This window comes from Aythya ferina (genome assembly GCF_964211825.1).
Source record: "Aythya ferina genome assembly, chromosome: 3".
NCBI lineage: Eukaryota > Metazoa > Chordata > Aves > Anseriformes > Anatidae > Aythya > Aythya ferina.
Genome location: NC_140298.1, coordinates 55,895,595 through 55,909,686, shown reverse-complemented (window position 1 = coordinate 55,909,686; position 14,092 = coordinate 55,895,595). Strand labels below are relative to the sequence as shown.

Sequence of the window (14,092 nt, the reverse complement as noted above, 5' to 3'; positions counted from 1 at the left end):
GCCCCACCGCGGGGAGGGGGGATAGGGGGCGGCCGGGACCCCCTGGAGTCGAGGAGCCGGGATCCCCTGGAGGAGCCGGGTTCTTCTCCCCCCTTGCCCGCCGTGGGGCGCAGGGGGAGCGGCGGGTAATGGCCGGCGGTGGTGAGTCACCGGCGCGGCCCCACCTGCGTACTTAACCGCCGCCGGGCGGCCGGCGCCGCACTCGCGGGCTGCGCTGCCGCCGTGGCCGGGAGCGGCTCCTCCTTCCTCCTCCTCCTCCTCCTCCTCACGGGGTGTTCGGCCGGGGCGAGGCGGCTGCCGCTGCATGAGCGTGTCCTTCTCGAGCCGGGGAAGCACCGAGAGCGCTGAAAATGCCCAAGCCGGTAAGCCTCAGGCAGCGAGGAGCAGCGCGGCGGCTTCACGGGGAGCCGGGGGGGCTGCCCTCGGGGCGACGCGGAGCCCTTCCCCGCTGCCCTCCCCGGGGTGTGCAGCCCCCTCCAGGGGCTCTCAGACGGAGAGGTTTGGGGTTTCTCCGCCTGTCCGGGATGGCGAAAAGCTGCCCCGGAGCCCGTTTGGTGTCGGATGCGTTTGTATAGGGGAAGCGCTGCATCCTCGCGGCTGAAAGCGAAATTCCAGGGCACTGATACCTCCTGCCGCGGTGCTGCTGGTGGGTCTGCTGCCAGGCAGCCTCTTCTAGCCAGTATTAAAATAAATAAATAAAGGCAAAAATAAGTAACTTTTTCTTAATTAACCAAACTTATCTATCTTCAAATTTATTTTTTTAATTATTCTTTTTTTTTTTAAAGCTTCTTCCTCCCTGAGGTTTGCTAGTGTTTTTTCTTCTTTTTTTTCCTTTGTTTTTAAAGCCTGCCACGCTCTGCCAGTTAGAAGCAGCAACTTCTGCGGAGCTCGCTGCCTCCTCATGCAAGGCTTTGGGTTTTTGCTGGGGCAGACGCACTGCTGAACCCCGGAGACCATGGTCTGGTCAGGTTGTTGTTGGCCTCTGTTTGCAACAGAGGCAGTGCCTCGTAAAATGCAGTGCAGTAAAGGAGTAACGTGATTATTCGCTACGCCCTGTGGAATGGCAGTAAGCAAGCTTATCTTTATGGTCATAAGCAATGGGCGTCCTACCACCATAGCATTAAACTTGGTTTAACTTTTTTTTTTTCAAAACAGAGGAGCCTAAATTATCTTCCACTGAAGTTCCTGTAAACTTCCAAAAAAAAAAAAAAAAAAAAAGCACCCAGTCTTTTTAAGAAATGCTAAATCTTCAGTCTCCCTGGATGTATTTAGACAATTGGAGATGACGTATGACAGCATATAAAAGCATATGTTGCAAGGGCCCTTCTGCAGGTGGGGGAGAAAATATGTAACTTACAAACCATGGATGCTAAATTCTGTGTTCGTGTGTGGATAATCTCTCTTAGTATACTATTAGTCGTTTGCTAATTCCAGGGTGCTTTCTTGAAAAGCACAACTTTGTTTAGGACAAAGTTGTATGGGAAGCCATGGATAAGTGTGGAAAAAATGTTTAATCTTTTTTTTTTTTTTTTTTTTTTAAAAAAAAAAAAAAGGCCCATTTTGTCTGGCCTGGGTATGTGCTTATTCCTTCACAGATGATGTTTTTTGTTTGTTTGTTGGCTGACTCACCAGTGAATAACAAAGATGAATAGCGTAAGCCCCCCTTCCACTGGGAAGGACAGCTGTACTCAGATGATTTCTGAGATGTGACCTACTGGCTGGAATTCATGGAGAAGACTCTTTGTCAATAGTTTGTATAGTGTAAGCGGTTTTGGTTTTGGAATCTGCATTTAATCCTCTGTTCAGTGGGGCTAACTGCCACCATACTGGAAACGGGGGAATTTTGCCACGACTATTTTAATACAACAATTTAACTTGACTGCTTCAGACTGAGACAGTGACTTTGTGACCTTCCAATACACCTCATTTACTCCTAATACAGCTAAAAGGATTCCTATCATTTTGAAGGGTGCAGTGGAAAGGATGTAAAGATCCTAAATATCCTCCAAAGGCAAAATTGTGCTTAGAGAGAGCACGATAATGGCCTGTGGCAGGTGTGAGGAATGACAGTATGAATTCTGGAAACGCAGGGAGGCAGTTTTAGTTTCTGATAGGTCGAATATATGAGTACTAAATACTTGCTACCTAAAGCTGTTTGCACGCGTCTTGTCAGCTTGGCATAGGTAAATGCAATGTTGTTTGGCAGATCCCATGTTGATATGGGTACAGTTTGACAAGCTGGTCATCAGCTGTCATCTTAAAATCTTTATTTCTAAGCAAGAAGCAAAGTTTTGTCAATCATCTTCTCCCTACCCCTAAGAAAAAGAAGGTAAACCTCTGTATAAATCTTTTATTTTAACAAATTGTGCACCAGGGAACTTAGAGATCACGATTGGAATTCAGTCTTTCACAGTAAACTATTAAGTCCACTAACACTAGAACATTAGTGATTTGGTATTTTAATAGTGTACCATAGTGAAGTGCTATAAAACAAATATATTCCGGATTCTGTGGTAGTGTTTAGCCGTAATTACTCGGATCTGATGCATGTCTACAGCACTCAAAATAAATCTGAGAAACCTTCCAGAAAATAATTCTAAAGCAACTTTTTTTATAATAAAAGCAAGTGTTAGTGTATAATTTAACACAGACATTCTGCTATGTGTAGCAGTTACGTAACAAGATCTCTGAGGTAAGCTATATACGTATAACTTCTTGTTCCCAGTTCATAAGGGTTTTTAACTGGGAGTTCATCAGCAGTTCAGAAGCTTAATTTCCATCTAATTTGTACCGTAGTTCATTAGGTTTTGCAAATGGTGGATTACATACAAAAGCACAAGAGATGTCATCTTGTCCAAATCTTGCTTTGTTATCTGAAAACAAGTGAAATGCTCAATAAACTTACTTGATCAGCCTCACATCTGTTCATTACTAGAGTGCCTGTGTGCTCGCTGCATTTTTCCTATACCAATATGATTCTAGTTCATTTCTGTTTCACTCATTATATAGATGGTGTTTTAGCTGAATTGCGTTCCTTTAACAAACCAAACCAATCTAATAAATAGAATTGCAGGGCTGTGGACTATTGAACGTTACTTACAGGAGAAGGAAATGTGATCTCTGTTCTATAGACCTGTTAATTTGATCTGACCTATCGGCATTCTCTGTTACTGTTTTTGAAGGTGGATTTTTTTCTTATAAAATCCCTTAAGAAAAAATGCTTTACAAGAAATGAAGCCAGCCTTGCAGCAGAACATTTAGTGTAGTGCCACACAAAAAATTTGTGTGCATGTGTATAACACTACAGAGAGGACAGCAGTGAATGCAATCCCACAGCTTCTGGTGCTAAAGAGCATACAGGTGAATAATACTGAGAGGTACACTTTTCTCATATGTTTCCTAGCAGCCTGTGCTCGGAAAGCCAAGCATACTTAATGAAATCTGTCAGTGCCGTGGTAGTGATGCAGAGGGCTACCATGTAAAGGGGTGTAAAGGCCTTAAGGTAATAAAAGTCATATTTCAGTGGTTAAACTTGGAGGGGTGGAAGAAGAAGGAGGTCCCTCTCCATATGGGCTAAAAGGTTATGTACTGGTCATTGATAGAATGGCTGTCTTGTCCATTGACATATAATCTGTGGGGTTTCTCTAATGGAAAGCATTGATAGAAGGTGCTAGTGACAGCTTTCATAGAAGATAAGTTACCATTTTCATCCTTGCCCAGAAAATACAAATACAAAGCAGAACCTACAAAAGGCTTTGGGGATGACTGGAGGCAGAAAGCCTCCTCACAAAAAGGATGCTGGGCTAGTGTAGCCTGGTAGAATTAAGTTACCTGCTCTCTCACCTTTAAAATAAAGGTTTTAAATGCCAAAGAGAAGGAAGAACTGCTTTAAGCAAGACTTGTGGCTTAGGAGACTCTTAAACATTAGACCAGTTAAGTTTTTGGTTGCTCTTCCTTCCCCTGTCATCCCCCTCCCCTCTGCCTTGGTCTTATTAAGAGACTACTCCAAGACTTAACGCCCTTACAGATAAAGTCTGACAAGGATGTGTTTTAATGCTGCTGCTGCGTGTAGGAGTGCGGAACTGGAACCGATGACTCAAAAGGTTTTTCCTAGTCCTGTGTTATTAATGTGCTAGTGTGTGCTTGGTATTAAGTGGTTAGACGAGTCCTCCGTACCTGTTTGCTGTTGAATATACATGCCTTCTGAAAATGAACGTGGAGACCGCATGCAGGTCTTTCTCCAAGCCTTTTGCTGTCCGTGAGCACCTTCTGGCATTGCAATTCAAGAAGTTTGTCAAGAGATGAGAGTAACGATAGGAATTCACTTAAAATACAAGTAATAGTAATTATTGGTATTTCACAGATCTTCCCAATCTGTCCTTGACTGTGTATCTTCTAACTGCACATATGTTCTTATCTTCAAATTCTTCACACCAGATTGCTATAATTGTACTGAAAAAAAATCATAACCATATTTTCTCATAATTAAAATACTCTTGGCTTATGGATAGCTTTACATTCAGTCGGTAATAAGATTTTTGCCTTTCCTTGTAAGCACAAATTGGAATACATCAGGTGATATGGCATTTAGGGTACTCGGTACCAGGAGGTGTATAATCTAGTGCAAGGTGTAAAGAAGTTTATACTTTCCACATGTGCAAAGTCCCAGCCATGGCTGCAAAAGGAAGGTGAAGGATTCTATTAATAGTAAAAGTAGGGAGTAGTTCACAGACAGCTGAAGTTGTAGGAGGAAGAGCTCACAACTGTGCAGAAAACCCAAATTACTGTATGAGCTGAATAAGCATTTCTGAGGTCAGTTTGTTCTCTAGGTGCTGCAGAGAAATCAGAGTGTTAACTGTTAAAGTCAGCCAGTACTTAACAAATTTCTTAGCCTTCTTAAAGGGCAGAGGGGGGAGACGAGCTTTCCTATTCTTCTTCTGCCCACATGAACATCTTCCTCTGTCCACACACACACACGAAAATAAAGAAAAAAACCCACAGTGATAAACCAGGACTTCTTGAGAATAAATCTTCTTGATGACCATCAAAGACTCCTGCATCAGTGTCATTCTTGCTTGGCACTCTGCGTCCAAAGAGCTTTATGCGCCCTGTAAATCCCATAATCACTTAATTGACCTTGAAGGAAGGCAGTGCTGCCTGAGATCACTGAACCACACTGCACACTGTTAAGTAATATATCTTGGCTGGGCTGTGTTCTTGTTTTTGAAACCTGGTTTCAGCATTAGGTAATGTTTAGTCTGTGAGCTGAGAAATACATCTCTGCTGAAGCAGCTGAGGTCTCGGGATTTTACCGAGCAGTGCTCCTTCCTTCTAGGAGGGGGAGAAAACTGTTACTGCGTGAGCCTAAAAAGACGGCTTAGCTTGGTGTAACAGCTAATGATATTGCTTCCACATTGCTCACTTGTTCAGATCCAGATTTTGTTTCTCCTTCTAGTCCCTGCTTCACAATGGAAAGTATCATCTGCTTTCATCTTCGAGAGAGCACAAGTAGCATGTGCTCAGCTGGGACTAATGAGCACCCAACTCTGTCAGCTGTCAATTAAAATAAAAATCCTGAGTCAGAATTAAAATCCTGGACTCTCCTGAGTGAGGAGGACAAACAGTTGTTTAATACCAGTTACTTGCATTTGGGGCCACTTCCACAAGTTCCGTAGCCTTCTGCTAGCTTTGGGATGTCACCGTGGAATTGCCCTACAAGAAGATACGGTGCAGATCTGTGGGCTGCCTACGCTGAAGATGTAGGGACTGAAGAATCTCAAGCCTGTATTGGGTGCCACTATCTAGCCCGACTGGGCCAGCAGAGGACTTCACAGTCTGTACTGCAGCCACTTTGAGTTCTTTGTGGGAGCTCAAGTTATTCTTTAACATCTTGCTGAATGCACTTTAATCATGAAAGCTTAGCTGTCTTAGCTTTTTGCCTTTCTAGGGAGAAGTGATTATACAGTGTTCCTGATCCGCAAAGTATGTGGTATAAATTGGCAGGTGGGTTTGCATAATTGATATATAGTGATCTCAGCATCGGGGAAAATAGCTTTCCCCTTCAAAACTGATGCACCTTTCAGTAGTGAAGGGCCTGCGAAGTTTCATCTCAGAAGCCCATAAGCATTTTTAGGAGTTAGATTTCACCAATCTTTCCAACTTTTTCTGTGTTACCTATAATGTCGCAAGAGCAACCAGTTTGTGATTAGCTGACATTCCAGGACTTGTGGTGGCCTACCTTTATCTGGGAGCAAACAGTACCTGTTGCATACTGTTTATATTACCTGGCTGGGAAGTGTAAGCGCTGCAGCGAGTTGGGCGTCTATCAGGCTGTCAGGCCATCTTTAGGCCATCGCATCATATAATCCCGCTCGTAAATTTTGTGAGTGCCATGTGATGTGTTCCGCCGAAGTCCACGAGATAAAGTGAAAGAACCTGATTACAGAGCAGGTAAAGCAGAGGGGTGAGGTATCAAAGCAATAAATCCCTCTGACAAATGGATTCATAATTGGAATGACAAATGAACACGCATCATCGCCCGGGCTGGTGTAACATGTTGCGCTGCTATTTCTCCTTCAGCAAACGCAGTTCGTGTTCTTCCTGCACTTTGACTTCTATAAGAATGTGGCTGGCCTCGCCGGGTCAGGTGGAAAGCCCCTGCAGCCTAACACTGCGCCTCTGTTGCTGGCCAAAAGCTGATGCCTGAGGAAGAGTGTTTGAAAGATACGCACCATTGCTCTCCTCTGAGCTGCTGGGGTGTTGGAGGCTGAAAGCTCGTATATAATGAGTTACTGAATGGATTTCTGTGAACTTGTCCGGTCTCCCCTTGAAAACATGTAAACTCCAGCATCCGTGAGGCTGTCCTAGATAACCTTCACGATGTTTGAGAAGTTATCTACAAAACTCCTTGCTGCAGCGCTGTTTGAAGAGCTGATTTCTCTTGCTCAGAACTGACTGGCTTTGATGAACCCAGTTTTTTCTGTTCTTACAAGCAGTGAGCACTTGGTCCTTGTCCACTCTGTCCATGTCTGTCATGACTTTGTGCTCTTACGTCCTAGGCTGGGTTAACTTCCTTCCAAACTGAGAGGTCCTGATGCACTTGGTTGATCCTTGCATAGGAGTTAGTTGTTCTATGTAAACTTCTTCCAGTTCATGTCTGGTGCAAAATAGTTGTGCCTCTTGTGATGTCTACATCTGGGAAGAGTGAAACTGTTGAAAACTTTTCTCTAAGAGTCAGATCTTGGTCTCCTCAGACTCTCAGAGCATAATCTTGAGAGAAAAAGAGAGCCTCTCCTTGTGGTCACACATCTGTTCTGCTGCACTCTGATGTGCTGTCCTTCTACCACAGAAGAACAATCCTATCTTGTGCTAGTATTGCTCATACAGCGTCTACTCAAAAGTGTTGAGTGCTGGCAGGTTGTGTTGTGGCAGTCTCGAGGTGAGTATCTGCCAGGTTTTTGACTCTTAAGAATTATTCTTTGTTTTCCTTTATTTGTGCATACTGCTCTCTAGAAGCTATGCTTCTGCATAAGCACTGGAATAAAAGGTGCCAATATTAGTGCTTGTATTCATGGAAAGCTCCGAGGCACTTGCAGCTTTTGTTTAGGTAATTAATTCCTGCAGCCCCTGCTCCTGTTTGTTGCTAGTTGGTGCAGTGAAATTCAGCTGCTGTGTAAATCAGCGCCTGCCTGCTCGGTGTTTTCACTTGGAAACAACGTAGATAGGAAGAGTTGTTTTTGTTCTGGATCGAGATGATGAGATACTCAAATATTTTGCTTTTCTCTTGTGGGGATTGTGGAAGGATCATGTTGTGTAGCTGACTGACATAAGCATTAGAGATGTTAAGTTAACTTGTATTTTAGTTTCATAGTCTTTTGAAGTAAGAGCTTGAACATCGATATCTGCACTTGGCCTCATGCTACTATTTCTGCTGGAAGACCACAAAAATGGTCTGGTTCCTACTGAATTCTGACTCTGCAAGATGAGGCTTATTTGAGGATGGGTTGTGGGGTTTTCTTGAAACTTCATATGTAAAGCCTGAGCTTGCAACTTCGCTATGTTTAATTGGATGTGATGGTTGTCATGACAAAACAGTCTGTGTGTGGAGGAGTTTGATCCAGCGGCCTCCAGCCTCGCTCTGTCTTTATCCTTTAGGTACAAAGGACCTGTTGTTGCTGCAGTCTGTGTTCTTAAACCCGTCCTGACGCTCACTGGGGGCAGACGGCTCGTCCAAGCAGCAGGGCCGTGACGAGTCTGCTGTCGCTGGCCGTGTGCTTGTTCTTTAAAGAGATCTGTTGCTTGTGTGCAGATATTCCTATTGCACAGCATCAAGGAGGCTTCAAGTGTTGCTTCTTTTCCACAGAACGCCTTAAGCATTCAAACTAGTTCCTAACTTGGTCTGTGTTGAGAATAAACCATCCCTGCTGCCCTCAGAGAAAGTAAGATCAAGTGTTGTGTTTTTTTTTGTGGAAAACATCTCATCTCTCTAATTGAAAGGGGGTTACTTAAGGGTAATATCTAGGGGCATTTCAGGGTTAAATTATGTTCCTTCATGTCATGTTAGGGCATAGGGATGCCCCTAGGTAATCTTAGATTTAAAAAATGAATAAATTTTAAAAACTACTGTCTCAATTTTTAAAGTTCTTTATAACTGGAGACAGAATGATGCAGTTTGCATGTTAGGAAAGAGTTGGGGAAACTTAGGTTAGTGAGGGAAGATTTTTATTATTATTATTTTCTTCCTGGAAAGAGCACTCGTTTGGCTTTGCAGTTCCATTGAGGAGCAAATGTTATGTGAACAGGCACTGTTGGATGCCTGCAGCTGAGCTGGACTCCTCTGGGAGCAAGGGTGCCCAGAGAGGAGATGTTGGGCTATGCACAGTTCCCACACCTGCATGAAGCGTCCGTGATCTTGTGGCATGCAGGGTGTTTCTGCTTGACCTTAGATTAAGAACCAAAATGCAGCCATGACTGCCACTCAGCTTTTCACACAGATGCCTGCTACTCGGTTTTATTGTTTGCTAATATAAGATATACCAGGGCTTGGTTAAGGAAACTGAAATAGGCGTGTAATTTAGTGTGACGTTTCATCTTCTGCATATCTCAACTAATTATGTTTGAAATCACATTCTATGATTATTTTCATGTTTGATTGTATGGAAAGCTTCACGCTATCTCACAAAGAAGAGTCAAGTGACCTGACAGCAAAATCAAACTCAATAAATTGGCTTTCTTGTAATGCGTGTATGCTGGGGGAGTAGATTTTGTCCTGAAGATTCAGCCTGCTCTGCTAAAACTGGAATTTCTAGGTGACTCCCTAGATCTGGCTATTCAGGGTTTTCCTGCCCATGTGTACAACCCCCCAGCCTTCATCCAGGAGAGTCTTGAGCTTTCCAACTTCACGTCAAAACTATTCTTGGCTTCCCATCAAAGTACTTTTTCTGTCCTCAGAAGAACATCCACGTAAGCTTTTAAAAGGCTTTTTCACCTTACATGCGAGCAGCAAGTACCTGGACTCCCGTTGCCCTAAGTAAACCTAAGAAACTGAAGTTAAGTCTAGCTGGTATAGCTCTTGCTCCATGGGAAGGTGAGCGGGTTTTTGAAGAACAAAGACCAGCCTGTTCAACTCTAATCTTACCTGCCGCAAATGCAGCGGTATCTAACCCTGCTCCATAAACTCGGAGGAATTCCTGGGGAACGTGACTTAATGTTCCCATTTATGTGCCATGAGGAAGCAGCATTTAACACAATGAGACCTGAAATGGAGCATGGCCCTTGGTTCAGTCAGGTCTCTTTGATTTAATGCGGCGTGCTGAGAAGCTGGGCCGCTTGAATCGGCGCAGTGAGCTTACCTTGGCACTCAGGTGGGTGCCGGTGAGGCCGTTCCCTGCTCGTGCTGTGTGAGCTGGTGAGGATGTTTCCCCTCCTGTCACCAAACTGCTCGAGTTTTGTTTTTTTTTTTTTTGTTGGTCTGCTTTTGGGTTTAAAAATTGCTGTCCTCCACAAATGCTTCATGCCTCAGATGGCTTCCCTTTAAGAGGGATCAGTGAGATGCTAGCAAGCCAAATCCAGTTTTCATAGGTTAGGAAAAAAAAGTGACCTATGGTTCAGTGCAGACTTTCCTTGATTAACTTGTTTCCTTCCTAAAGAGGCATTCAAATGTGGATGACAGTGTTCCAGCTGGCAAGTCACCAGGCAAGCAGAGCAGAGTAGTCATCTTCAGCAATGCTTCCGGTGACAAATACCCTCAAGAATGCAATTTTTCTTTCTCTGCAATAGCATCACACCAGGAAATGCGCTGTTCTTGGGGGGATTAATAACAGACCACATCCTTGTCTACAGTCCTGCTGGTTTGGGGCAAACAGCCCATTGTTTGAAAGCCTGTAATTTGTTCGTCTCCTTGTCTATTTCTTGTCCATTCTCACCTTCCCACGTGTAGCATTTGCATCTATTTCTCAGACTTCGCAAAATCTTTGAATTCTAGCCCTGGCCTCCTAAACAGGTTTAGTTTTCCACTGGCTGCTCTGTGCAGACTTGTGAGTGTGCTCCATCTTCAGGGACTGTGAGAGTAGTTAACCACATTTTCTTACTCACTGCTCTCCAGCCCACACATGTCCCACTTCCAAGACGTTGGCCAGCCATGACAAGGTCAGAGTGCACGTCCCTAATCCGTGTCCCAGCAAGATGAAGGTGCTGAGGCCGGTCAGGCTGGGAGTCATGCTTTGGCAACCTGCAGCAGGGAGAGCTGACTGCTGGCTTGATACAACATTGTCACCCAGAGCTCTCCTTGCCCTTCTGCAGTCCCTGAACCACCAGCTGTTGACTTCAGTGACTTGTGGAGGACAGAGGAGCGGAGACACTGAGGTATTAGCAGGTTGGGTCTGAGCTCTGGAACATCTATTTTTATTTTTTTATTTTTTACCTAAACAAAGCTGATTTTTTTTTTCCAAATTACATTTGAGCTGCAGGAGCTGTAGTTACTCTATCAGTTAGCAGCACAGTAGCTGTCATCGAGCAGGGCTGGCGATGTTCCCTCATTCTGGGTGGGCCTGGAATCGATGAACGCTGCTAATACGTGGAAGGCAGAGGCACAGGGAGCAGTTTCAGTGCCCTTCCCGATGCTGCTATGTGAAATTGCTTCTCCTGTTACCAGATGCCTAATCGGTATAAACATCTACAAACAGGTCTGGTTGCTACGGCTGAAATGTAATTACTCCATCCATGCGGGCGCTCTGCAACTCGGGGCAAAAAGCCTGCCTGTTATTTATTACGAGTACAATAGGAGTTGTGTGTGTGGTGGAGGAGCAGAAATAGCTTACAAACCTGCAGAAGTGAGGATGCAAGCCAGGCTGACTTGGTCTGATTCCTGCTACTACTGTTTTCAATTATTTCTTGTTAAGACAGCTGTATTTCTTCAGCACAAGCACGCCCATGTGCTATACAGACACTTCGGGTGCGTTCAAGAAGCCTTGATAGGCCCGCAGACACATTTTTCACAGCACTTCAACAGCCCCTTGTCCCCTCTGTGCTGGGTCTGCTTATGTGTACTAGCTGCTTACCTGGATTTCCCAGCAACTGAAGAAAGAAGGCATCCTAGCTAGGTTTCTCCACTACAGAGTGCTAGTTGCCACCACTTGGAGAGGTACTTCACTAGCATTTGTACCTGCAAACCTGCTATTTAAGAAATTCTGGTCCTTACCTCTCCTTGAAAAGAGGAAGAAAGCATTCCTGAGCACTATCAGGGGTGTTTAGAGCTGCGTAATGACAACATGGAACACACAAAGTACTGGTTTCTCTATGTATATGCGTAAAGGTTGGTATTTACTGCCCTTTATCTTATGGAAATAAATTGTATAGTATTTAAAATGACTTGCAAAACTTCACTTGTATAATAAAACAGTTCAGTGACCTGTGAACTTGTGCAATTGGGTTTCTTTCAAGCATCAGTATGTAAAATATCCACAGTGGCTTGCTGCGTATGGGGTACATGCGGTGTTCTCCCCACCCACCCACGCCCTCATTCCACCCTCCTTTTCCCCTTCAGCGTGGGATGTTTTACGATAGAGCAGTTCAACATCAGGAGATAGATGGTCAACTCCAGAGATACCTTCTTGGCCTACAGCTTGTTGGTCCTGAATCCGTCTCTGGTTTCAGCCAAGAGTCAAGCTTTAGTCAAAAAGTTACCTGTGCATATACAGCACCCAGCACACCTGGGATTTCCTCATTTAGGAGAGAATGGGGGTGAGGCAATGTCGTCTTGGGTTGTTTTCTAGGTCTTAGGTCTTGCACAGAGATGCTGCAACTTAGCTGGTAGGCAACACATTGCCTCCTTAAAGAGAAAGTTTTCTGAATCTGTTTTTCAGATGGCACTTTTCATTGTCCAAGTTAAATACTGCATGGTGCTGTCTCCAAAAGGCTGCAGTGCCCCACAGAGTGATCTCCCGATTTAGTGTTAGAGAAGATGTCTCAAGGGGCAGAAAACAAAACAAAAAGTAAGACTCGAGGGCACTGCTGGAGAAAGGGAGATCCCATTCTAACTACTGCGCCTTCTAGTACAGGAACTCTCCATTGTTTTAAGATTATATAAAGTTTATTTTAAAGGTCTCTCCAGTCCATCTTTAATTTTACTTGCACTTCCCTGTCCCAGTTGGAAATGTAGATAACGGTCTGTCCTGAAGAGCCTGAATTTGTGGAATTAGCATTCAGTAATTCTGTGGAATAAACTCTTCAGTTTCTGTTGTCTTTATGACTCACAGAGCTTATTTTCCTTTTAATGCAAATGGTATTGTGTTTTCAACTGCATGTTTGTTTATTTTTACCCCCTCTGGATCGAATTTCTTAGTAATTTTATGCATCCTAGGACAAAGGAAGATGAAAGCCTTGTGTTCTGTAATGTTTCAGAACACACCAGTCCTCTAAGGCCCTGTTTTTGATTTAAGTGTTAGTCTTGGGCATAGAAGTGTAATCAAAGTTTTACGGCATGAGCCTGTGGATTAGGAAGCTATATCTTTCTGCCTAGGATTTCTAGCCACTTATGTGCATTTAAAACTTACTTCATGTGGAAGTCATGCACTCCTCTTTGCCATCTCTCCCCTCTCACTGTTTTGAAACAATTAAAAACTGCTTGCTTAAATTTTTGTCCGGGGATACTGCTGGGACCTGGTAGGGATCTTAAAAAATGGCCTGCCTTGCCTACATGGGATAAGTAGAGTTTCACTTGTCAAAGTTTTCTTAACTGTCTTGCTGTTTTTGTTGCTGATAGGAATTAGTCTGAGTCATTCCGTCCCAGCAAATATCTTGAATTATTTTTCACATTGGGCTTTGATTTAATCGTCTTGGTGCCATGGGGGGTTTCTTACAGTCTGAGCTGTATGCCACATTGATCTCGTCTTTGCCTGACAGATGTAGAAGTTTTTTTTAGAGTGCCCAAACCAGGGTTTTGAGTGAATTAAGCTCCGGTTGCCTGCTTCATTACTAGCTTCTCTGTGCTAAAAGCTCGTGTGAAGTGGTTGTAGGACATACACTTAGAAATACTGCTAAAACCATTATGTTCGTCTCGAAATCCAGGCTCAGGCTTGGAGATGAGAAGCAAGAGGATGTAATATGGCAGGAAGGAGGAGGCTCAAAGGATTTTTCCAAGAAGCCATCTACTCATGGAAATGACAGCTGCTAGATATCCTGTCTCAGTCTGCCTCTTGTGTGGCTCAGGGCTTGTCTGACGGCACACCAGGGAATGCCTCCGTATCCTGCTGGTCATTCAGCCCTTTGGAGAGCACAGAAGTTAACCTTTAACCTTTACCACGTTCCCCAAGTGTCTTTGGGAGCTCTTCGATGACCAAGCAGTTATGTTCTCCATGCTTATGACTACACAATTGAAGTGTAAAGAGGATGACTTCCCTTTTTGGTCTTAATGCTAAAAACATTTTTGAAAGATGTAGCAGGTGGATGGTCTAAGCACTAACTAGCTCGCTGTGTAGCTGATCTTTTAAGAAGGGGACTGTATCCAGAAGGATCTTTTAGAGTTGAAGTAATATAGGGTATTCCTTTAGAATAGGGAGTATCTTTTTTAATACTTTTTTTTTTTTTTTTTTAA

The 14,092-nt window shown here is 43.9% G+C and overlaps 1 protein-coding gene across 1 annotated transcript in view; it reads left to right on the top strand.

Annotated features, from left to right (window-relative positions):
* Nucleotides 1-203: 203 nt before the first annotated feature.
* The window catches only part of EZR (ezrin), a 35,087-nt gene continuing 21,198 nt past the window's right edge, over nt 204-14,092 (top strand). Inside the window, exon 1 of the mRNA XM_084515805.1 lies at nt 204-362. Coding sequence (XP_084371931.1) covers nt 351-362 — 12 coding nt within the window. The 5' untranslated portion in view covers nt 204-350. The remainder of the gene's footprint in view (nt 363-14,092) is intronic.